The 26,858-nt window shown below is 41.3% G+C and overlaps 1 protein-coding gene across 5 annotated transcripts in view; it reads left to right on the top strand.

Annotated features, from left to right (window-relative positions):
* The window catches only part of YAP1 (Yes1 associated transcriptional regulator), a 76,963-nt gene extending 67,865 nt beyond the window's left edge, over nt 1–9,098 (top strand). For all 5 annotated transcript variants that reach the window (XM_075851524.1, XM_075851525.1, XM_075851526.1 and 2 more), the window contains 2 exons: nt 796–908; nt 2,328–9,098. In XM_075851524.1, coding sequence (XP_075707639.1) covers nt 796–908; nt 2,328–2,566 — 352 coding nt within the window. In that variant the 3' untranslated portion in view covers nt 2,567–9,098. The remainder of the gene's footprint in view (nt 1–795; nt 909–2,327) is intronic.
* The last annotated feature ends 17,760 nt before the right edge of the window (nt 9,099–26,858 follow it).

The raw sequence follows: 26,858 nt of genomic DNA on the forward strand, positions 1-26,858 counted from the left end.
ATTAACCATCTAATGCTGGACAATCTGCACCACAAGTAGGTGATGACCATTACGGCTATTTCTCATACACCAATTTGCTGCCTTTGTCGTCTTACTTTTCATTGCTAAACAGTGGAATTATGTGCGGTTTGTACCAAGTTCATGTGCAGGTCTACATCCTCTATAGTTAACTTTCCTGCTATGTTGTAGAACCAAAGACCAATACATTGCTTAAAGTCCTTTTAAATTGCTTCACCACAAACTGAATTTTAGTGGATCATCACGTGTGCAATGTTTCAGGCTTCATGCACACGACCGTGCCCGTAATTACAACCCGTTTTTACGGGCCGTGCTCCCATTATAAATTATAGGAGCACGGTCCGTAAATGAAAAAAAATAGGACGTCCTATCTTTTTCGGCAGGTTTCTGCAGCATGGACACCTTTCAGTAGTCACATGGGAAGGTGTCCGTCGGCCATAGAAATGAATGGGCCACGTAATTACGGGGGATTTTTACGGTCATGTGCATGGGGCCTTATGTAGCGAAGGACTAATAAATGGAACCTATACCCTAATGCAGTGGTTCCCGAAACGTGAACTAGGGATTACATACTATACTGGTCACTGTTTGATACCTTCTTCAATGCCAAGCATCATTGAGCAGGCTAAAATTTTACCATCCAAAACAGACCACACTTTGTGCTGTTTTGCCACACTGCCCTAATGGCATCACATGCAACACTCTTGCCCCTCAAGTTAAATACAGGGAAATAACTTTTTTTTTTATACATAAGTAACAAACTTTTTCTGTTTGCAGCGGCACGTATCACTCCAGAGATGAGAGTACAGACAGCGGACTGAGCATGAGTAGTTATAGTGTTCCCCGAACACCTGATGATTTCCTTAACAGTGTTGATGAAATGGACACAGGTCAGTTGTGTTTTTGGGTACGCTCAGAAATTTAAGTGTGAATGTGTATGATATCAACAGTATTTCCTATTTGCAGGGGGACATATGGATGGATGGATGCATATCTATGTATCTGCGGGGATCCATTCCCGTTTTCGGGCAAAATACAAAATTCAAAACTTAACCCGGGTTTTCTCATGACAGATCTTGTCGCTAGCATATGACACCAATGTCCAATCCGCAAGGGTCTGACGCCACTTCATTCTGGGGATCAACAGGGGTCTCAGCAATTCGACACTCCACCGATTGCTTGCAAATCACTGGCTTAAGCCATCAGTGTCCAATGTTTGTCTTGGGACAACCCCTTTTTAAGCCCTTAAAGACGAGGCCAATTTGAGTTTTTCGGTTTTTTCCTCCCCGCCTTCCAAACGCCATAACTTTTCTATTTGTTAGTCGACGTAGCCATATGAGGGCTTGTTTTGTGCGGGACAAGTTGTTGTTTTCCATGGCACCATTTATTGTCGTAATGTACTGGGAATCTGAAAAAAAAAATATTTGTGGGGTGAAATGGGCTAAAAACCGCGATTACACCATTTTTTTGCGGGGTTTTGTTTTTACGACGTCCATCAGGCGGTAAAAACTACATATTTGCCTTATTCTACAGGTTAGTCCGTTTACAGCGATACCAAATTTATATGTTTTGTTTTATGTTATACCACTTTAAAAAAAAAAAAAAAAAGTTTTGTCGCCATATTCTGAGAGCCATAACTTTTATTTTTACATCAATTTAGCGATGTGAGGGCTCAAATTTTTTCGGGGGTGAGCTGTAGTTTTCAGATACCGTTTTGGGGTACATGCGACTTTTTAATCACTTTTTATTCCTTTTTTTTTTGGACAGCTAAGGTGACCAAAAAACAGCAATTTGCATGTTTTATATATATATATATATATATATATATATATATATATATATATATATTTTACATCTTTCACTGAGCGGGTTAAATAACGCTATATTGTTATAGTTCTGACTTTTACGGACGCAGTTATGTTAGATTTTCTTTTTTTTTAACATTGCTTTAGGGAAAAAATGGAAAAGGTTTTTTATTTTTTGGGAACATTAAAAAAAAAAAAGAACCGTTATAAAGAATTTTTATACTTTTTTTTTTATTAGTCCCCCTAGGAGACTTGAAGCTGCAATCATGGGATCGCTTGCATGATATACTGCAATACTAATGTATTGCAGTATATCGTGATTCTGACACTCCTTTGACGCTCTGCCAGAGGCAGGGCTTCGAAGAGGTACAAAGATGGCAGACCTGGGGGCCTTTATTACGCCCCAGGCTGCCATAACAACCACTGTAAACGGCCGATCATGCCGCGCATATATTATAATTAAAAAAAAATTTCTTCTAAAACACTCCTGTTTTTAATGCGCAGGTGATGCAATCAGCCAAAGCAGTATGCCCACCCAACAGAACAGGTTCCCTGATTATTTGGAAGCCCTTCCTGGAACGAATGTGGACCTTGGTACGCTTGAGGGGGAAGCCATGAACGTAGAAGGAGAGGAACTAATGCCAAGTCTACAAGAAGCTTTGAGTTCTGACATCCTTAATGACATGGAATCTGTTCTCGCAGGCACCAAACTGGATAAAGAGAGTTTCCTTACATGGTTATAGAGCACTCTCGAAAACTGCTTCCAAAATCTACCGAAGGATTTTGTCAATCAAGAGTGCCTGTAACTTTAGGAGCTTAACCAGCCGCGTAGCAGACTATCGCGCTGTGCTCCAGACAAACTAACTTTTCAAAGACTTCTTCATTTTTCTGGTTTTTAATTTTATTTTTCTCCTTCTAGTATTTTCTTCTCACCAGTTGCTGCTTTGTTATTACACATTTTCCCCCACCATTTGAGAGCCCGAGATATCAAATGTTTTGAATTTTCTAGCTGCCTCTTCGAGTATTTTTATGTAAAGTGAATGGGAACAGTTGAGCAATACTTTTTTTTTTTTGTTGTAAATATGCAGTAATTGTTTGCTTCCCACTCTACTGACTTTGTTAGCTACCCAACCAAGGATGAACAAGATATTTACCCATATTTGTAACTTCTTGTATGGTGGCAAATCCTCTCTCCTCCGATCATTTTCTTCCAATCCTTTCTAATAAGACATCTTTCTTCTCAAAGGGGCTGAGCAACCTCCTAAGATGTTTTATTGGTTTTTACAAGCCCCTTGTAGTTGTTCCATAAACCAGTGTTAAATTTCTTCGTCTTGGGATATGCTGTGTCCAAAGAACTGCTACTTATTCTGACCCAGGGCATCCAAAATAAGCAATGGTTGGAGTCCTACGTAAAGCTCAAAGCCACAAAAGTGATGTTAAGCTACTCATGACCCAACAACTTAGGAACAAGTTTGATGTTGGGAAGATGCCTCACCAGAAGTCATCTGCCTATCTATGGTCCACTTTGCACACATCACCTACTCGGATTCAACCGCCCCAGTTGCAACGGGTGATTATTTATTTTTTTTTAATTTTTCTTTCTTTTTTCCAGCCATATAAAGTTTTCATCTAAAAAAGTTGGAAGCCATAAAGCTGAAACAGTATACATATTGGTTTTTTTGGGGGGAAGGAGGTGTGCATGTGTATACCAATAGACCTAAGTCAACTTTAGTCTAAGCCCGGTTTCAATCGCGGTTGAAGTAACCAGCTTTATAATCTGTATTTGATGTAAAGTTGCTCTTTTTGCTATATTGGTTTAAAATAAGTAGTTGGGTCTGTGCAAGGTTCTAAACACTACATTGACCGGCTCTGTAATGTAGTATCTGTTTATAAATGCTGAAGATGTAGATGATGCCGGCAAGTACCAGTATATGCTCTGATGTTTTTATACTTTATATGGATTGGAGGTGATACCAGAGAGATTTTTAGGATGTTTTTATTACTGGTAAAAAGAAAGGTTTGAAGTTTATCGAACAAATCATTCCACCTACCTCCTGTCTTTTTATAGTTAAAATGTGCCTTTTTACATGAACTTCAAAAGTCCAGTTGCCCTTCTCAAGGGCTTATTTTTATTTTTTATTCTGTTCTTGCCAACAAATTGCCCAAATGAATTTGTTTTTTGTTTTTTTAATCTGATGATGAAATAAAAATGATAAACACGTAGAATTGCTTTTTCAATATAAAGCAAATTGTGTGTAGCATCTTCTCAAAGGGGTTATTCGACCTGTGAATTAATATTTTTTTTTTTTTTAACACCTGCGAATGTGATTAAACAAAAAAAGAAATCGGTTCTCACCTTTTTCCCGGTAATTCAGTGCTGCCGCTTTGGTTATACTCCCAGTCTTTGTTTACGAGCGGTCAACATGTGACTGCTGCAGCCAATCAGAGAGCTTGGTAGTCACGCCTCGTACTCCTGGCAGCACTGTTGAGCGATGGGAGCAATAAAGCCAGGAATACAGCACGAGTCAGCGGAGCCCTCTTATTGGCTGTCACATGTTCGCTTGTAAACAAAAACTGGGTGGACTGCTGGATTGCCGAGGGAAGTAACTTTTTTTTTTTTTAAATCACAGCTTGAATTACCCCCTTTTAGGCTGAAATCACACATGCTGTTTTTGAGCCAGGTCAGGAGGTGATCCATCAGGAAGGAAAAGTATAAGTCCTTCCTTTCTACTTCCCGATCCTCTCGAATCTATTCCTGGCTTTGGGCCAAACAATTGCAGCAAAAACTACACAAAAAACGGCGTGTGATTTTTAGCCTAAACCGGTTTCCTTGCAAATCGGTGATTGTTGCCCAACTTTTTATGTATGACTATTAAATGATTGTCTTATTGTACACCTAATTGTTTTTATTAGAAAATTAAACAAATAGCCAATTGTAAGAATTATTGTCTTTTTAAATTTCCTTTTGTTTACCAGAAAGACAAATTTTAGCAATGTACTTGAATGCAGTGACGTGACTCAGTAGATGACTGGCAAAAGCTTTCTAACTGTATGGCCCTTAAATTAAAAAAGTAGTGGTGTTTTTGTTTTCTAGGTTGGTTGGTCTTGTTGTTTTTGTGGGTTTTTTTAATCCTAAAGGGAGGAATAAAGATCTGATTCCCAACTACGATGAAATTTCCTCTGGTGGGCATCCACCACTGACCTGATTTTGGCTGTAAGGGGCAGAAGTGGATCTTGCCAAATACCATGGCCCCAGAGGCATAAGTTGAAGCTCCTAAGCCCCAATACAAAGTCTGTAATACCCCCCTATCTACCATGTGCTGTTTAGAATACTGGTGTCCTGTAATGTGGTAGAGGGGTCTTTGGGTCCAGTTGCTATTTCTGCACCCCCTATAGCTACAACCCTGCATGGGACCTGGCTGTAAATCTGTTTACACAATGGGTATTAAGGGACTTGATCTCTCTTGACAATTTAAATCTGTCAAGTCAATGGAAGTGTTTTTTGTTTTTGTTTTTTCTTTGGGGGCGGGGTGAGTTATTTTGTATATTACCAGACGTAGTTTTGTGTTATGAGCATTTCCTTTGTAGTCGCATTCATTTTGCCATTTTACTGAGCACATACTGAACACAAGTTTCAACTAGATCAAACTTCACAAAAATTAAGATTCCCGGGCGACAATTACTGGTCACCGGTTCCTTTTTCATTGATAAGATGCATTTTCAGTTGAAAAAAAAAAATCATTTGGCCTGATAAATATTTAGAAAGGTTGTTGAAAGAAAAAAAAAAACTATATTGAGAATCAGGTTTAGTAAAATTATTGCTGCTATTTAGTTGACTTATCAAACTCATGCACTACATGCATTCACCTCCAGTCGTTGCGCAGAAACCCAGTAGAAATCTCCGTTTACATAGAAAAAGGTGACCTTTTTAATGTATTTTTTAATCTAACTTTTTTTTATTTTAATTTTCGTCTTTATTTTGTTTTCGAAGTATAAGCATTTTAGCATACATATACATTCTCCACCAACATAAAAAATGTCGCAATACAATGTTCATATATGGTCCACTATAGCGCTCCACAGATCACGTATTTGCTTTCATGTTTAGTCTTCTTTTTCCCCAAGCTACACTACAAGTCTTTGTTTGCCGCATTTTATCGCCACATCTGGCTGGAGGTTACTCACGTATTGTTAGAAGAAATTAAAATGTGATGGTATTTTATATTTCTATTCATTTCAAAACTTTATCGTTTGGAATATTGATGTCACAAATTTGCCATCCTCACGAAAAACCCTTAACAAGCCAGTGGGTCAGCAGGGGTGCATTAATCATGTGATGGGATTTTCAGCCAGTGAACTTGAACCTTAAAAACTGGGTCCAGACCCCAAAAAGGTATCCTGTTAAATGTGTTTTAGCTTTTATTAATACCACTTCTATAGAATAAAAAAAACTTTATTCTATACTAGCACTCCACCTATAGTGCCATAGTATTTTTATCGCCTTGAAAACTGGCAACAACTTTGGTTTCCTGATTTAGCCTTAATGGAATACTGCTCCAGTTTAGAAAACCAGCAAAAACGTTTGTAGATATTCGACAATTCTGCTTCTTCGAGGGGAAAAAAAATGCTGTTAGGCCGTGTTGCCACACAGGGAATGTGGCTTGAAAGTGCCCTAAGATTTCCTCTAAATGGAATAAAACTCTGTAGTGCCTTTATTATAAAGCTGGAGACCTAAGACCTGATATCTCTGCCCAATCTGGCAATTGGGATGATTGAGCTGATTAGGGCGCTGGCGAGCCGAAGCAGAAATGAACGAAATATTGTACGTTTACCAGCAATGTAAGCAATCCCTTCCTTTTCTCATAGAAAATGGAAGGATCTCTCTTTCTATGGTCGTGGTGTCATGGTCGGCCATTGTTTAGACATCCAGGCAAGCCAATGCCTTATTACAGAGGAACCCTAAAGCTCCCCATACACATGCACACTCAGCCAAGCGGTCATGTGTTTTTCAAAAGGGAGAGCCTCTGCCAGACTAATCTTGCGGTGGTTTATCTCCTTACGAACAAAAGGATTGAGCATGCTGTAATTGGACGTCCTCGGGATGCCGCCATACACGGAAGATGGTCGGCCGAACCCGCTGAATCTGTGGGTTCGGCTGACCTACATCTAATGAATTGAATATTTGTTGGCAGGTTCCCCCACAGTATACAGGGAACTGCTCATAGGCGAGGGGGGGAGGTCCATATATCCTAAATTCTTGAATTTTTTAAAAGCTCCGAATGATTCTCTTATGAGTAAACCTATAGAGCACACTGGCTTGAGTATACATCGGCCACTGTTGAATGGCATATGAAAACTACCAGTGTTTAGAATGAACACTTTATATTGTACACTTTGTCATAATTTCCCATCTGATATTCTTTGTGCCTATATTGATTTAAATCTATATATTCAAGTACTGAACATAACATGTTTTCTGCTCATCATATCTGGTCGTCAATGTCTTTTTTAATTTTATTTATCTTCCATGAGGTGGTGTATAAAGCAATATACATTTTTTTTTTTAAAAGAAATACATTTTCTTACAATATATTGTCATTCTACCTTCTGTTGAATTCTGGAAGTTGTTTTGTAAAGATTTGTTTTATTTCTCGGTCATTGGCTTTTTTTGCAGAACTTGATGCGTTGGTGTTAGAACAGGCTAATGGTGGATTGTACTATATCTTCGCAAAACGGCATCACGCATTCTTATAATGAAGATACATAGTTTACACAGGTTCTGATGTAATTATCTTAATACCTGATCAGACAGACGTAGAACCAATATAATAGTACAGGTCATACACCGCTAGATCGTGCAGTGTGATAAATTTGGGGGACCTATCACCTCTCCTGACACGTCTGTTCTAGTAAATAATGGTTTTCCCCATGAAATCTAGAACATATTTTCTTAGAACTCTATTGTGCCGTTCCTCTATTATTCATTCTAGATATTTATGACTAAATTGACAACTGGGTGTTACCAGTTGGGGGTGTGTCCCTACACAGACTGACCATCTCCAATCAGTGCTGACAATGACTAGGGACACGCCCCTTTGACAAGGTGAATGGTAACACCCAGTTATCAATTTATTCATAAATTCTGGGAGGAATAGCAAATTGCAGAGTTCTTAGAAAATAGGTTCTGGGATTATTTAATGAGAAATAGTTATTTACTAAAATAGGCATTTCAGGAGAGATGACTGTATTTGGGAATCTGTTTTTTGTCGTCCCTTTCTGCCCCTTTGGACTAATGTTGACCAGCCAATTATTAATATTGTATGCATCATATGTTTCGGTGGTTGGATGGTGATAACATATACAGCGACATCAGATCAATCGTTCAACACCGGATGGATAATTTCTAGTGTACAATATCTGGTTATATGGCCAATATTGACGACAATTCCTAGGTATAGATGGTCAGTTTAATTCATTTAAGGCTTTCACTAATGTTGGCCAACTTTGTGTCTTCAGTTTTTCACGCTAAAAGATCTTCAGAATATTCTGAGGAATGTTTATCCAAGAAAAATCTTGTAAATTATACGTTGGTTATAGAAGCAAAAAGTTAACTCTTGGATGTTGATACTTTTAATTTGTTTCTGACTTCCCATAAGAAAATGAATGAAATTTCTATTCTGAACGTATTATGCCTGATGAGTTTTAATGGTCATTGGAAAAGTTTTTTTTTAATATCTGGGTTAATTCCCGATCTTCCATTTGGTTCCACCAAAAATTGGTAGGGATCTCCATCTGTGGGAAAAAGTAAAACCAAGCCATTCCCGAAACATATTATTATATGGTAACAAATTAACGAATAGTCCCTGTGTTCTTCATTATGTTGTATGTGATTTATCGCTGACTAGAATATAGTTGTACTATACAATTTTTTTGTTTTAATGATTTTTCTGTATTACGTTAGAAAAGCCACATGTCTAGTATGTATAGTATGTTTGTTTATTTTTGGCATGCCAGTGTATTAGCATAACTTCTGTTACATTGTATCATCTTTTCTCATTTTTCTTGTTACAATATATTATATTTTTATGGTTCACAAAAAAAATCTGTTTTGTATATTCAAAAAGTACAAACCATTTTCTTTCTTTTGCCACCGGAAATGTACAGACCAAATATTTGTCATAATTCAAGGTTTTTGACAATCTATTTTTTGTACTATATATACACATTGGTTTCAAAAAGGAAATCACAATACACGGATACATTTTGAATATATTGTTTCCATCTTAATAAAACAAGGTGTATATATTGAAAAGTGTATTTTATTTTCTTGGTGTGCCTATGTATGAATGTTCTAATGATGCAACATACGTAGAAGATGGTCGTTCACCTTACTAATCTCTTCCATCTTAACACTGAAAGGGCTTTCTTGCCTTCCTCACCCTCCTAACGTTTGTACGCTAGAAAGAGGATATTGCCTTTAGGAAGATTCCCCAATCCTTCGGTTTGTTGTTGCTAAGAACATAGAGAAGTGGATCTTGTGCTCACGTCGCCATTGGAGAAGCACCATATGGCCAGCCTCTGGTGGCCTTGCTCTTTGGTACATATGGTCTTGTTTCGATCCAAATCCAAAAAAGGAGGCAGCACTCCGGTAGTATAGAAAAATACAAAATTTATTCACCCAACATGAGGCAACGTTTCACTTTCCCCTTGAAGGCATTTGAAATGCCTTCATGGGGAAGGTGAAATGTTGCCTGTATGTTGGGTGAATACATTTTGTATTTTTCTATACTACTGGAGTGCTGCCTCTTTTGGATTTGGATATAATTTTGTTTTGAGGTTTTTTGTCAAGATTCCTCTGAGGATAGCACCCAATATATGCTACATTGCAGCTCCTGCATTCTGTTTGTTTCTTGGTCTTGTTTCGATGGTTTTGTAATCCATCATAATCTGATTTTACCATTTTTCTGTCCAGGAAAAAACAATGCATTAGCTTCCAACCATGTTTTTGGCAGACTGTTAGTAAACGGATTCAGAACAGATCATAACCATTTCGTCCTCAGAGGCAGTACAGTGGTAATTCCTAAACTGTAGGGTCAGACTGGCCCACCCGAAGACTAGAGTGCCCCAACCTTGACATGACTGGCCCATAAGGAACCTGGTCAACCAGAATTTAAGATCCAATTAACGAGGACATGTTTAGGCATAGCTGCATGGTGGGTCAGAAGTCTCTTTTCTGCTGTGGACTCAAGGTAGTTCAGTCCGGCCTTCATTTATCTCTACCTAAATTTGCAGGCTTCTAACCTGCCAAAAATTCTACAGAATGTCTTATGTTTAAGTCTTCACTTAAGACTTAATCACAGACTAGAATCACATTAATTTTTCTGCTGGTTGTATTCGGCAAACATCTGCCCATTCATTTGAATGTGTTTGCCGACGTACTGTGCAGACGACCTGTCATTTACGCGTCGTCGTTTGACAGCTGTCAAACGACGACGCGTAAAATGACTGCCCCGGCAAAGAAGTGCAGGACACTTCTTTGCAACGTAATTTGAGCCGTTCATTGAAGTCAATGAAGAGCAGCTCAAGATTTACGAGCCTCAAAGACGCCTCGCATAATGCGAGGAGGAGCTTTTACGTCTGAAACGACGCAGCTGTTTTCTCCTGAAAACAGTCTGTCTTTTCAAACGTAAAAGCCACTTATCGTGTCCACATAACCTAAGGGTATGTTCACACGCGGTCATTACGTCCGTAATTGACGGACGTATTTCGGCCGCAAGTACCGGACCGAACACAGAGCAGGGAGCCGGGCTCCTAGCATCATAGTTATGTACAACGCTAGGAGTCCCTGACTCGCTGCCGGACAAGTGTCCCGTACTGTAATCATGTTTTCAGTACAGGACAGTTGTCCTGCAGCGAGGCAGTGACTCCTAGCGTCGTACATAACTATGATGCTAGGAACCCAGCTCCCTGCACTGTGTTCGGTCCGGTACTTGCGGCCGAAATACGTCCGTCAATTACGGACGTAATGACCTCGTGTGAACATACCCTAACAGTGAATACAGATCACAGCAGTTTTACAATGTACAGTTAAAGAATACATATGAACACTATGATAAAAGATTTTTCATTTTTGACTTGCGTTTTCCCTGCTTCTTCTTAGAATAAGGTCCCAGGTGAAAAAAAAAACAACAAAAAAAACATTGGGTGTTTCTGCCCTTTAAAGGGGTTTTGCAAACTCATTTATGGCATATCTACGGGATGTGCCATAAATATCCGATAGATGCTGGTCCCACCTCTGGGGCCCGCACCTCTCTAGAAAGGGGCACCCTGACACCCATCCTACCATGTCCGTCTCCTGCTGCTCCCCGGCCACTGTCTGACAAGGTGGTCGTGAGTTAGGGAAACATCTGAGCTACGTGGTTTCCATAACGCTCATAGAACTAAACGGGAGTTACAGAAACAGCGTAGCACAGTGAGCTAGGTTGTTTCCATAGCGCACGCGTGCCAGAGACAGTGTAGCTCGCCATGATATGCTGTTTCCATCACTCCCATTCACTTCTAAGGGAGTTAGGTAAACCACATAGCTCATCTGTTTCTGTAACTCCAAAAACCTTGTCAAACAGTGTCGTGGGAGCCAGGCAAGGTAGGATGGGGATGAGGAGGCCCTGTTCTAGGGATAGACTTGCATCTATCAGACATTTATGGCATTTTCTGTGGTTATGCCATAAATGTCCTGGGAAAACTCCTTTAACGGCGACCAATTTACTATGCTTAAACAAATCTGAGGTCAATGGTGTTCTATCCAGAAATCTGTCTCTGTAATGGTGTTTCTCACGCTTCCACATTGATTATTGTGCCAACAACGGCACACTTTTTCTTGGCAGAATATATGACGTTCTGAAGGCTGTGGCAGCTGCCAGTTCTCAGGGCCCTGGAGCACAAGAACTGTGATTCGCTATATTTAGTCTGTTTAAGTTGTCTGTTGCTTTACCTTTCATTGTAAACACCACATTCAATGGGCCTCAAGTGAAATGGTTTTCCCCAAGAAACGTTTTCTTTTCTAGGCAAACGGCAGCTGCAATCTGATTGGTGGTTGTTGGCGACCTGTGGCATATGTAAAAGGGTGGGCCCTAAAAGCAAAGCTCAAAATCGGCCCCTTGTTATGGTTCTTTCACCCAGGACAACCCGGTAGTGTTTTGCCCTCCACTTAATTTCCATGACCCTTGAGACCATTCCATACCGAACATTGCTAATAATGCAATTCCTTTCAAGATGGGAGTCCTGCACAGTATGTTGCCACCCACCTAGTGAATGGAATAGACCCCCTCTCTCCAAGGGCCCCATAGCAGCTGCATGGTCTGCTATGGTAGGTAGTATTTAGAAATAAGACCAGTTGTTTTTAGCAGTTTTATAACTATGGCCTGACCCTTAGGAGTTACATATACCCCTCATGAGAAAATGTGACTTGAACCTGATACTAAGGAGATCGTATTAGCACTCAACAGATTGGAATTAATCAGCCAGGGATTTTACTGACCATAAAACCAAATTATATCTCTACTATTCAACAGTAAGGGTATGTTCACACGGCCTATTTACGGATGTAATTCGGGCGTTTTTGCCCCGAATTACGTCCGAAAATAGCGCCTCAATAGCGCTGACAAACATCTGCCCATTGAAAGCAATGGGCAGACGTTTGTCTGTTCACACGAGGCGTATATTTACGCGCCGCTGTCAAATGACGGCGCGTAAATAGACGCCCGCGTCAAAGAAGTGACCTGTCACTTCTTTGGCCGTAATTGGAGCCGTTATTCATTGACTCCAATGAATAGCAGCGCTAATTACGGCCGTAATGGACGCGGCGTTCAAGCGCCTGCACATGCCGGTACGGCTGAAATTACGGGGATGTTTTCAGGCTGAAACATCCCCGTAATTTCAGCCGTAACGGACGCCCTCGTGTGAACTTAGGTATGTTCACACGAGGGCGTCTGTTACGGCTGAAATTACGGGGATGTTTCAGCCTGAAAACATCCCCGTAATTTCAGCCGTAACGGCATGTGCAGGCGCTTGAACGCCGCGTCAAGTACGGGCGTAATTGGCGCTGCTATTCATTGGAGTCAATGAATAACGGCTCCAATTACGGCCAAAGAAGTGACAGTTCACTTCTTTGACGCGGGCGTCTACGCGCCGTCATTTGACAGCGGCGCATAAATATACGCCTCGTGTGAACAGACAAACGTCTGCCCATTGCTTTCAATGGGCAGATGTTTGTCAGCGCTATTGAGGCGCTATTTTCGGGCGTAATTCGGGGCAAAAACGCCCGAATTACGTCCGTAAATAGGCCGTGTGAACATACCCTAACTCCTACACATGTTCTTAGGGTAGATATTCCTTATTTGGCAAATATTCTCGACTTTGCGTATATTAGGTTAGTGATTCAAAAATCCGCTCTTGGGAGTTGTCTCTCACCTTCCTCCACTTCTCTTTGCAGCTCATCCAAAGAGCATTAGAGCAGGGATACCCCTACACTTTTTGTAGTTCTACTGATTGATTTTAACTCGCAAGCTGCAGTCCACATGAATACATTGAGTGGCATGAAACCTTGTGGACTGCAGCTGTCACACAAGATTGAAAATCAATCATTAGCGCTACAAAAAGTCTCATTGTGGCCCTAGCCTTAGGCCTAATGCACACGACCGTGCTTTTTTTTTTTGTCCATGAGCTAGCTGCAATTTTGCAGACAGTACATGGACCCATTCATTTGTATGGTCCCATGCACACGATCGTGATGTTGATGGATCCATGGGGGGGTTGGGAATGAACTGAATTCTGGTGAGACACTGATGCACCACGGAAGGTTTTTGCGGGCAAATAGACCGCAAATGCAGACAACGGATCAGTGGTTTTGCAGATTGTGTGCATAAGGGTATGTTCACACACACAATCAAAAATGGCTGAAAATGACGGAGCTGTTTTCAGAGAAAACAGCCTCTGATTTTCATCCGTTTTTGAGGCACTTTTTTTTTTTTAGCCGTTTTTTGGAGCCGGTTTTCCATTGACAATGAAAGACAGCTCCAAAAGAAAAAGTGACAGTCTGAACAAAATGCCATTTTTCTCATTGAATTAATAGGGCAGATGTTTGTAGGCGTTCAGCTGCCCTTTTTTCAGGTGTATTTTGGGGTGTTTATTGCTTGAAAACACAGCGTGTGAACATACCCTTAGGCTTTACACTGCAAAGGCGACAATTTCCATCAAGACTAACGAGTAAAATGGTGTGGTATATAGGCTTCCAGGGCAAACTAATGATGGAAGGGTAATTATGGGTGACTACAACATGCCTGCTGTTGACTGGAATATACTTCGTGCGCTCACATACCAGAGCGGGAATTTAATTTTGGGTAATTTTTGAGTAAAAGATGATTGTTTTTTTTCCCAAAAACAGCACCACATCTGTCCATGGGTAATGATAGGTATTGCAACTCCGCTCCATTAACTCCTTCCCATTTGATGTATATGTGCATACCTTGACCTCGTAAAAAAAAATTAAATAAAAAGTGATCAAAAAGTTCCAATGTAATACAAAGGTACCAATAGAAACTACAACTTGCCCTGCAAAAAACAAGCCCTCACACCGCTCCATCAGTGGAATAAAAAAAAGTTATGGTCTCAAAACATGGCGACACAACATATATATATTTTTTTAACAAAGTGTTTTTATTTTGTAAAACATAGAAAAACTATATAAATTTAGTATCGTGTAATCGTATTGACCCACAGAATAAAGGTAACATTTCATTTTTAACTCCTGGGGATCTAAATAAACCCAAAAAACATTGGAGAAGATGCTGTTCTTTTTTCCATTCCACCCCACAAAGTGATTTTTTACACTTTCTCAGTATGTTTTATGGTACATTAAATGGTCCATAAAAAAAACTACAACTCGCCCTGCAAAAAAAAAAAGTGATCGTTCAGCCGGCATCACTATCATATAACAAACAAAAGCATCAGGGATGTTGAAATTCAACATGGCTGATCATTCTCTCCCCTTATGGCTGCTGTATGGGAGAATCCGGCCGCCACCATACACATTAGATGGTCGTCCGGTCCTGCCAAATTGAGTACGGTCAACATACATCTAATGTGTATGGCCATCTCAAGGGAATTAGACTAGTGGGGGGACTACAGAACCGTTAGGGTATGTGCACACGAGAAGTGGCTTTTACGTCTGAAGACTGTTTTAAGGAGAAAACAGCTGCGTCGTTTCAGACGTAAAAGCTCCTCCTCGCATTATGCGAGCCGTCTTTGACGCCCGTAATCTTGAGCTGTTCTTCATTGACTTCAATGAAGAACGGCTCAAATTACGTTGCAAAGAAGTGTCCTGCATATAATGTATATAAGTGTCCTGCATATAATGTATATAAGTGTCCTGCACTTCTTTGCCGAGGCAGTCAATTTACGCGTCGTCGTTTGACAGCTGTCAAACGACGACGCGTAAATGACAGGTCGTCGGCAAACCCATTCAAATTAATGGGCAGATGTTTGCCGACGTATTGTAGCCCTATTTTCAGACGTAAAACGAGGCATAATACGCCTCGTTTAAGTCTGAAAATAGGTCGTGTGAACCCAGCCTTAGGGCTCATTCAGATGAGCGTGTATCTCATCCGTGAGACTACAGTTAAAACAACGGCCGTCACATGGACTCATGTACTTCAATGGGGCCGATCACACGACTGTTGTTTCAATGGAGCGTGTAAAATGTCGTGAAAAAATAGGAGTGGAGACCAAATACCTTTGATACATTTTTTTAAATGGTCCGCTGAATCAGTCAAATCATTCTTACAAGCTATACCCAGATACTTTATTTAAAAAAATTGGAAGCAGTATTGGGAATTGCTGAGGTCAATGCAAAGAGAACGCAGGGGCTACATGATTTTAGAAAGCTTGTGATTAAGGCATTATTCACACGACCGTGTTCGGTCCGTGATATACGGACACATGTCGGACAGAATACAGTTCAGGGAGCCGGGCTCCTAGCATCATAGTTATGTATGACGCTAGGTGTCAACATGGTTTCAGTATGGGACAGTATTCCCGTGGGGAGGCAGGGACACCTAGCATCATACATAGCTAGGAGCCAGGCTCCCTAAACTGTGTTCGGTCCGGGAAATGCGGCTAACATGCGGTACGTACATCACGGACGGAACATGGCCGTCTGAATAAGGCCTAATGAAAGATGGAGAGAGACACAACTAAAAATTCTTCACCATGCCCTATATGCCTTTACTCTTCCCCGCACAGCATCTGAAACCAGATTGACTTACAGAGTGCCCTAAATGTGGCCAAAGGTCAATTTGTATCATGTTCTCTGGTCTTGTACAGTCCTTGGGAGTTTATGGGAAGAGATAGGGCAAATGGTATGTGATGTTAATTTATTCCAGAGATCTCTACAGAACTCTATGATACTTTTTCATTCAGGGGTCTTGGCCGTAGAAAAATCTGGGTGCTCTGCCGCTCTTTGCTTCTTCTGGCAATAGGGAATATCATTATAAGCACACAAGGAGAGAAGAAAACCTGGGCCACACATCCACTTGCTATACTTGATCTATTGCGGCTCAGCAAAATGTAAAATAACATGTATGAACCGGAGGTTCTTAGTAAATATTTTGATTAAATTGTATAAGCCCACTTGCCACTTCACAGCGATCTCTTTTAAGTGGGTCCCTACTCTATTAAGGGCAGTATTGTATGGCAACCAGTACATCTGCAACTCAGCCCCCATAGAGTGAGCAACCCAGGAGACTAACAACACCCATTGCTGCCAGTCTAACCACCTTGGCTCTGGGCCACGACAGAAAAAGCTCTCATATCCTTATAGCCTCGGGGGCCAAACTGAGAACAAGTGCTGGTACCAGAAAAAAAAGAGACAGTCTGTATGTATCCACAAGGGAGAAAAGAAAACCTGGACCGTACATCCAATTTGCTATACTTGATCTATTGCGACTCCGCAGAATTTAAAAAGTGTACGAACGTAGAGGTCGCCGTGAAGTGGCAAGTGGGGTTATACAGTTTGATCAAAATGTAAACTAAGAACCTCATGTTCATACATTTTTAAAGTCGCAATAGATCAAGTATAGCAAGTGGATGTACGGTCCGGATTTTCTTCTTTCCCTTAGGCCCCATGCACACGACCATAGAATTTGTCCACAATTACGGACCAATTCACTTCTATTGACCATGGACACCTTCCCGTGTATTTGCGTGAAGGTGTCTGGGCTGTAGGAAGCCTCCGCAAAAGATAGGACATGTCCTATCTTTTCTTTTTTACGATCCGTGCTCCCATACTTTTGGGCCGATATGCGGGTGGCTTTCTGTGGCTACCAGTGGCCAGCCGTGCCCATAATCGCGGACCGCGATTAAGGGCACGGCCGTGTGTGTGAGTCCTAATGGATACATATAGCCTTTTTCTGGTACCAGCATTCCACCCATTTGGCCCAGGTGTTTTTAAATAGCAGGAGACTGCATAAGGGCCTCTACCTATTTGTTCTCAGTTTGGCCCCTTAGACTGCAAGGAAAGGTGACCTTTTTCCACCTGTTCACCTATTTGTGGTGGTCAGCATTGCTGTGGTGCTGTATCTGTGGGGGGACGTGGCCCAGAGCTAAGGTGGCTTAGACTGGCAGCATGGGTGATGTTGGTCTCCTGGGATGCTCCCTCTGCAGGTACTGTGTAGCAGCACCACTGGTTGCCATGCGACAATGCACTCAATAGAGGGGGCAATGCTAGAGTCTTAAAAGATCAGGGACACAAGACATGTTTTAACCAACCCAATTTTTTTTTACGTACTGTACATATCGGAGATAGCATATCTATAAGGGCTTAGTCACATGAACGATGAATATGTCAAAACAACGGGCATCACACGGACGCATGTATTTCAATGGGGCCGCTTACACGGCCGTTGATTGCGATGGAGGGATCTATGAAAACGGAAGAAAATAGGAAATGTTCTATTTTTCAATGGACCCTTCACACGGTCCATTGAAAAATAGAACATGTCCTATTTTCTTCCGTTTTCACAGATCCCTCCATAGACTCAAGTCTATGGGGATCCGTATAAGCAGGTCCCACACGGGTGAAACTCGGACGTGAAAACTAAACATTCTTCACGTCCGAGTTTCCACACGTTTGTGTGAATAAGCCCTAAGACTAAGGCCCCTATAGCTACGCCACTGGAAAGAATATGATACATTGTCTCAGCAGACTTTATCAGGCTTATGTATTGGGCAAAGCTCGATGACATTGCGGCTCCAGCTTTGGACCCAGGAAAGGTTATTATAACAATTGCTTTGTTTTTATATGTGTTACCAATTGTTTTTGCGTGTTTGTGTTTTTTTACAGGTTCAGTTGTTGAACTACTTCTAATTCGAGGACTACTCCGACGATGGCGTTTTTTTTTTATTCTTAATAAAACGGTTAACTATGATTGTGTGAGGTTTTTTATTTCAATAAAATATTTTTTCTATGTCCTTGTATTTTTTGAAACTTTATTACTACCGCCTTGGTAATGGCCGATGATTGACAGTGTCCATTACTAAGGCAGGGCTTAATGTGACCCAGTGAAAAGGCTAACACTACCCCCCATTATTACCCGGGTACCCACTGCCACCAGGGGTGTCGGGAAGAGCTGGTACCCGACCATCTGTAGTGATGGTCGGGCACGGAGGTGGCCGCAGGCTGGTATTAGTAGGCTGGGAAGGGCCAAAAACAGTGGGCCTTCCCACCCTTCTAATGCTAGCCTGCTGCTATGTTGTATCTGGCTGGTTATGAAAAATGGGGAGAACCCCACATCATTTTTTCTATTTAGAATTTTTCATAACCAGCCAGATACAACATGGCAGGAGCAGGCTAGCATTAGCAGGCTGGGAAGGCCCATTTTTTGTACCTTCCCAGCCTAACAATACAAGCCTGCGGCCTCCCTAGTACTGGACCATCGCTACAGGTGGTCGGGTACTGGATCATACCCAGCTCTTCCCGGCATGGTGGGTACCGGGGTAATAATGGGGGTTAGTATTAGCCTCTGCACCGGCTAACACTAAGCCCCACCTTAGTAATGGACACTGTCAATCAGCCAGTGGCAATTACTAAGGCGGTAGCAATAAAGTTTAAACAAAATACAAAGACATAGAAAAAATATTTTATTGAAATAAAAAAACCCACACAAGGTTTGCAAAGACAGTAACGCTATACTTACCCTCCTCTTTGGCTCCGGACGCAGCGGAGATCCTGACACCATCCAGCGTTGTGATGTTGTGCATGGAGCACAGCGTTGTGACGTGATGTGTGGCGCACAGCCTCATGACGCGAGAAGTCGTCAGGACCTCTGCTGCGCTCTGGAACGAGGAGGGTAAGTATACTGTCAGTCACTATAGTAACATGGGTCCGTGTACTTTATTACATAGGCCCCAGTTCCTAAAGTAACTGTTTATAGACGTGCTATACCGGGCCCGATTGCAATTGTGACCGCTGCAACTCCTATAGCTACGCCATTATGTGGCAATGGCTAAGGGGTGCGGGGCACCGGGCCAAATATCAGGGGCTTGGGCAACGAAAAGCCTGATGCTAGCGACGCCACTAGACCCACTTAAAAGAGGTTGCTTTGAAGTGGCAAGTGGACTTCTACAGATTGATCCAAATGTGAACTAAGAACCTCATGTTCGTACATTTTTTAATTTTGCTAAGTCGCAATAGATCAAGTATAGCAAGGGGATGTGCGGTCCAGGTTTTCTTCTCTCCCCTTATGAATATCATTATAATGGTTTCAAAAAGATACTTTCTTCAGAAATGGCTGAAACCGGACCTATCTAGGATAAGACAGGTCATAACTCAAACTAAGAAGGTTATATTATTGTAGAGAATGGAAATGCTCAATTGAAATGAAACACAGACTGCAAAATTCTTTAAAAAAAAAATCTTTAGAAGTATTAGGCTGGGTTCACACGACCATGTTACGTCCGTAATGTACGGAACGTATTTCGGCCGGAAGACCCGGACCGAACACAGTGATGTACGATGCTAGGAGTCCCGTCATGATTACAGTACGGGACAGTAGTTCCACGCAGAGGCAGGGACTCCTAGCGTCGTACATCACTATGATGCTAGGAGCCCGGCCCCCTGCAGTGTGTTCGGTCCGGGTCTTCCGGCCGAAATACGTTCCGTACTTTACGGACGTAACACGGTCGTGTTAACCCAGCCTCATAGGCTCGTGACATGATTAGAGGGAAGAACAGACAACCAGAAAGGGATTTCACCCGATGAATTCTATAGGACTTTTACCCTAAATTCTAATGTATTTTTTGAATAAGAAGAATGACAGGTGCACGTTGGGGGGGGGGGGGGGGTTTGTTCATTGTCAATGTTAGTGATTCTGCTTATGTCATGAAAAATTATTTTCTACCAATTGCAACACTTAGGGTATGTTCACAGGACAACGCAAAATACGTCTGACATGACGGAGATGTTTTCCGGCGAAAACAGCTCCTGAATTCCAGACGTTTTTGCATGTACTCGCGTTTTTCGCGGCGTCTTTTACGGACGTAATTACAGCTGTTTTTCAATGGAGTCAATGAAAAACAACTCCAAAAACGTCCCAAGAAGTGTCCTGCATTTCGTTGACGCGGGCGTAATTTTACGCGCCGTCTTTTGACAGTGACACCTAAAATTACACCTCGTCTGAACAGAACATCGTAACACCCATTGCAAGCAATGGGCAGATGTTTGCAGACGTAATGGAGCCGTCTTTTCAGGCGTAATTCGAGGCGTAAAACGCCTCAATTACGTCTGAAAATAGGTCGTGTGCACATACCCTTAGAGGGAACATGATCTATTTTTAGACATTTTACATGCACTATGTACTGTAAATGAAAGTGTTATTTTTCTTTTTGTTTTTTACTTTATATGCAAAACATTTACTAAAAAAGATATTTAAAAAATGGGCAACTTAAAGGCAACTAAACAATAACTCAAGCACATGACTAAAAGTAAAAGGAAGAAGAAAACACTATAGTTCCTAAAAAAAAAAAAAAAGGTAAGTAATATAGTAAAAGAAAAGAAGTCTACTTATAAGTGGTCTGAAGAAACCGGAAGTGTAGCTAACAGAGCGTTGTATGAAACTAGACAGATGGAGGCAAAACTTATTATTAATCCTGCTAGAGGTAGAAATGACAATCTATAAAGGAGGGGATGCAACTTTGTTCATGTATATTGGTGACTGAAGGAAGAAGAAAACTGTGGAATTCCAAATTTTTACATTTTTAAAATAATGTTTTACTTATCGATAAGAAGGTTAATTGAGAAGAATCTGGTAACTACAGGCCAGTTAGCTTAACCTCTGTAGAAGTAAAAAATTATGGAAACTCTCCTGAAAAAGAGAATACTTGAACTAAACACAACAACTTGCTGGACCCAAAATAGCACTGTCAATCTCATTCATTTCTTTGACTATGTCACAATAGTCTTGGATGAAGGTGGTGCCATGGATATCACCAAACTGGATTTCAGCAAAGCCTTTGATACAGTTCCACTCAAAGAGTTCATAGACAAATTATGAAAAATTGGATGGAATCCCTGGACAGCTGTTGCGCCAGCGGTCGTTGACCGCCGGCACGTCTAACTTACCGGCAGTCTCGTCCGCAGGACACTTTCTTCATGCCGTGTCTCCCTTCCCAGAGACTCCGGCACACGTGGCTGCAGCTCCCCTCCATCTCCTGTAGGTTGCGCGCTCGCACCTACTCCCGGCTTAAAGAGCCAGAGCACCTGTGCAAAGTTCCCCAGACAATCCCTTTACACCCTGGACTTTAAAAAGGGCTCTGCCCTTTCTCTCCTTGCCTGAGCATTCTTGTGTCCACCCACTCGTTAGTAAATGGTCCCTTAGTTGTATCTTGTTCCCAGTATACCCGTATCCTGTTTCCTGTATCCCGTATCCAGTAATTGTATTTGTTCCTGAGCGAAGTCTAGTGTTGGAGTCGACTTCATCCTCTGTGCCAAGGGTCATCTGCCATGCCAAGCGTCATCTGCCACGTCAAGCTTCATCTGTCACGCCAAGCGTTATCTGTCATGCCAAACATCATCTGCCATGCCAAGTGTCATCTGTGCCGAGGAGTCTGCTATGCCATAGTGTCTGTTATGCCTCGTGTCTGTCAGAACTTCTATACAGGTACTCCAGTTCTAAAGACTGTTTGTAATGATGGGGGTAAGGAAACAGACAAGTGAGCCCTAATCTACCCGCCACTCAGTCCCTGCCTACTTGCAACGACCCGCCCTAGGCGACGGGGTACAACTGGGCGACGGTCCCTACGCTCAATAAGTGCACGACAGACAAACAGACAAGGGTACACAGAAGCAAGGGAAAAGGGGGCAGTTGCCCACGGCAACACCGTGAGCAACAAGAGTGGTGAACGAGCCGAGTCAAACCAGGAGTATACGAGGTACCAAACGCAGAGCAGGAGAGTAGTGAACAAGTCGAGTCAAACCAGGAGTGTACGAGGTACCAAACGCAGAGCAGGAGAGTAGTCAGTAAGCCAGGGTCAATATGAAGCAGGGTCAAATAATTCAAGAAGCTGCAGCAGGGCCAGGAAACCAAACGAGAAGAATCACAAGCAAGGAGGAACAGGAAAGGCAGGTATAAATAGACAGAGGGCGGGAGCTAGCTCCGTCTGGCCAGGCTGTGATAGGCTCTCCCACTCCTAAGCCTGCCATCCTGAGTGGTGGAAGATGCAGTCAGTCTCACAGACATAGAACCAGGTGCAGACTGATTACCTATGGGCGTAGATACAGAAGCTGTGCCTGGCAGATCCTTAACACTGTTATTGACTTTTGTTTGGCCAGTTGCTACTCCGCTACGGCGGAGCTGCCCAGTGGATCCACATATCCCACAGTCGTGACAACAGTTATGTGGATTCGCAGTTGGTTAAAATATAGATATTAGAGCGTTGTTGTTAATGGTGTGCATTCTGTTGCAAGAGGCGTTCCTCAACGTTCTGTCCTGGGCACTATTTTTTTTAAGGGAATCCGTCAAATCATTTTGGCCTACCAAACTGGTACACGCTGGTACCAGTTTGGTGGGCCAAAATTATCTGACAGATTCTCTTAAATATGTTTGTAAGTAACATAGGAGTAGGTTTGCTAGGTAAGGTACTGTATGCCTGTTTGCCAAAGACACTAAAGTGTGTAATAGGGTTGATATTCCTGAAGGTGCCAATAACATGGAAAATAATTTAGCTTTACTGGAAAAATGATCAAAACAATGGAAACTGCAGTTCAATGTTTCCAAATGTAAAATCACGTACTGAGGAAGAAGGAATCCTCTGTCTATCGGCAGTTCTTTGTTAGAAAGGACTTCAGCAGAGAAGGATTTAGGGGGACTGATTTCTGACAGCTTCAGTATGAGTCACCAGTGTGGCCAGTCTGTAGGGGAAGCCGAAAGAATGCTAGACTGCATATAAATAGAAAGAAGGAGACGGTGACCCCGCTGTATAGAGCTCTAGTGAGATCACAACTGGAATACTGTGTTCAGTTCTGGAGATCCCATCTACAAAAATAGATTGATAAAATAGAACAGGTGCAAAGACAGGCTCCAAAAATGGTGGAATATCTTAAAGGGGTTTCCCCATCATCAATATTTATCACCTATCCACAGGATAGGTGATAAATATCTGATTGGTGGGGGTTTGACCACTGGGACCCCACCGATCCTGAGAACGGCCTTACCTGGTCGTCCCTGGGCACGCCATGACAATGGACCGGTACTGCGCATGCTCGGTCACCGCTCCATTCACTTTCTATGGAGCTGCCGGAGATAGCCAAGCGGCAGCCCCATAGAAAGTGAATGGACAGGTAACATGGGACAAAACAACATCATCTCAGGAGGCCGGCAGGAACGCGTCGCTACGGAAGACCAGAGGAGGTGAATATAGAAGTTTGCCCTATTTGACTCTCTGATGTCTTCTAGGACTGTATCCAACATGTTGACGTCAGCCAGGGCCCTTTCGATTCGCAACAAATTTCTTCATACCAAATCGAATTGGGCAGCGGATAGAATTGGCCCCTAAAAGAATTTTGGGAAATTCACTCATATTTAGTGAATACTCATTTTAATACTAGGTTTTATCTCCTGGTACTATTCTGAAGCGTAGTCCTTTCCAGTGTAGATTTTGACGTGTTTGAGCTGAAGAAGCACAGAGGTTAATTGACCTCCTGGCTCTCTTTCCAGCAATCCCCAGTGTAACCAGTTTTGATGAAGTTCTACCTCAAAATGCACAACAATTTAAAAAATGTAAGCCAAAGGAGAATATAGACAATGTCCCAAAGTGTAAATCGTTTATGACCTTTCACCACACATAAAACATCTATGCCATCAGAATCTAGTTAAATGATTTATTTATATTAAAGAGATTGTTCACTTTGGACAACCCTTTTTTGCTAGACGGTTCCCCTGAAAATAAGCTAATCATAGGGTGTCCTGTTGCTCTAACCCCCGGTGATCATTTGTAATCTATGGGGGTACCCGGCTGAAAGTGTTCAATTCCTATGAAATGCCTCCACAGGAGAAATTAAATATTACACAATTTTCTTTGAATCAGTGGGTTGGCCGTGTAATGCACAGACGTGCCAGGTCTTCTGCATTGCAACTTGGAAAAAGGAATTTTTTAAACTAAAAATATTACTTTTAACTTAATTTTACACTTATAGTTGAAATATGTGAATTTAATATTGCATTATATGTAAAACAAGCATGTATAAAGTGTTATAGGGAAACGTGACATTATAATGTTCTGCTCACACATTGTGTACAGTCATGTATGTGAGGGTAATGTTAGACAGGCTGTAAGACGCATGTGTGATTTAATCTTCCAGCACAAGCAAATACAGTTTAATGAACTTTGTACTCCGGGGCAGTTCACAACGGGGCATTGTGCCAACCTGCTCTGTACTTCTGAGAATATCCTCTGTGATTTATTTGTATTCGCAGAGTCATCATAAGAACTAGACAATATCAGAGGATTGATCATTACACATGAAAGCAGAGGCTGGCGACTTATTTTATATGTCAGGTCTTTAGTACTATTGATCAGTAAAGCAGAGCATGAATTTAATGCTGGAAACACCACTGCTTCTGGTGATACAATCTATATTCCTGTGGAGTTAGTTAATATTTTTTCTTTCCAATCTTCACTTGTGACATAATTTTATAGCCAGGAAGTAAATGCCTATCTTTTAACACGTTGTTATTAGGTCAAAATTCTGTAATAATTAATTTCTTAATATATTAAAAAATCTTATTTGTAAAATTTTAATAGTCTGGCTGTCTGCAGCCACCACTAGAGGGAGCTTACTGCATACTGTTTTATTACGTATAAACATTATGCAGTAATCTCCTGAGCTCCCTCTAGTGGTAACTGCAGACAACCAGAATTTTATTATTTTACTTTATGTCTAAGCAAGGAATCTGGAACTCTTCATCAGAAAAACTGAGCTCCAACCACTAAAAATATATATAATTAAATGAACCTTTTCCCAACAAGCGCTGTATATGTACACCCCCAAGTCGGAAGGGAAAATATGGAGCAGGCTCACGGGCTGAGCCCGCTCCATATGCTGCGGGTGCAGGCTGTATGTTACAGCCAACACCTCACTGTAACGGTCAAGATCAGAGATAACGCCGATCCCAGACATTTAACCCCTCAGATGCCGCAGTTTATCCCCTCAGATGCCTCTCTCTGTCACCTGATCGCCTTTCACCTTGCAACGCTTTTGCGGTGTGCCGATCAGTTGCCATGGCAGCTGAAGCCTATTGAAGGCCTCCAGGTATGTCTTCAGTGTCCTATTATTAAGCCTTGCCAGAGGCTCAATAGGAGATCACAGATAAAGGCAATACACTGCAATACATAAGTATTGCACTGTATTGCCTGAGCGATCTGACAATTGCATGATAACGTCCCCTAGAGAGACTTAAAAAAATGAAAAAATGTTTTTTCCCCATTTTTCACCCAAAAATTATTTAAGCAATAAAAAAGTAAATCGCCACATCTCAAAAGTCTGAACTATTAAAAAATTCCATTATTGAAGTCGCCAGGTAAGAAAAAAAAAATCACAATGACAGCAGTGCAATTTTTTGGTCACCCGGCTTCCCAAACAAATAAAAGAAACAGTGATCATACTCAAGCTGGAAAACTCCTAAAAATGTAGAATATGTTTCTTTTCACTATTTGTATCTAATATACCCCAGTTATGGGATGGATGGAGCCATTTCTATTTCTTTTCACTGACATAATGCCCAATTTATAACTCTCTACATAACTGTAATTAGAAATTAGATAAATAGCTCATTATAATCCATGTAGGAGAATTTATTTGTTTTAATCAAAAGTCATTTGTAACTTTTGCTTTACTTTAGCCTTCCTGACTACACTTATTTATCTTTAGATGCTGTGAACTTTCTCATGTCAGCGCTGCTTGTGATGTGTGTGAAAAATGGAGATAAAGATTAGAAATGACAGGGAAATGAAGCTGTAGGGGACAGCTATTTCTCCTGACTGCAGGGTTCACTCAAGGTAACTACTCTTATTGATCTCATACACATTTTATTCCAGTCCGTCAAGACTTGCAATAATTTGTGTTGTAGAATTTTTATGTAAAATAAAAAAATTTTGCACTTAGTTGTTTTGTTTTTTTTTTGCTCTAGGAGCCTCCGTGTACTGTAGTTTATATACAGTCTTTTTTTTATTTTTATTAGCATTATTATATTTTTTTCATCTTTATATTATTATTATTATTATTATTATTATTATTATTATTATTATTATTATATTATAGTTATTATAATATTACAATTTGGCAGAATATTCATCAGGATGTGGGAATATACATATACTTCAGTAGGAACATTTTTACCAATAGTAACACATGAATAGTATTGTGGAACATTTTGTGCATTTTATTGGAGGGGCACTAAAGTAAATAGTACGGTTGTATTTTACCAC

Source organism: Rhinoderma darwinii, chromosome 2 (genome assembly GCF_050947455.1).
Source record: "Rhinoderma darwinii isolate aRhiDar2 chromosome 2, aRhiDar2.hap1, whole genome shotgun sequence".
In the NCBI taxonomy this organism is placed as follows: domain Eukaryota; kingdom Metazoa; phylum Chordata; class Amphibia; order Anura; family Rhinodermatidae; genus Rhinoderma; species Rhinoderma darwinii.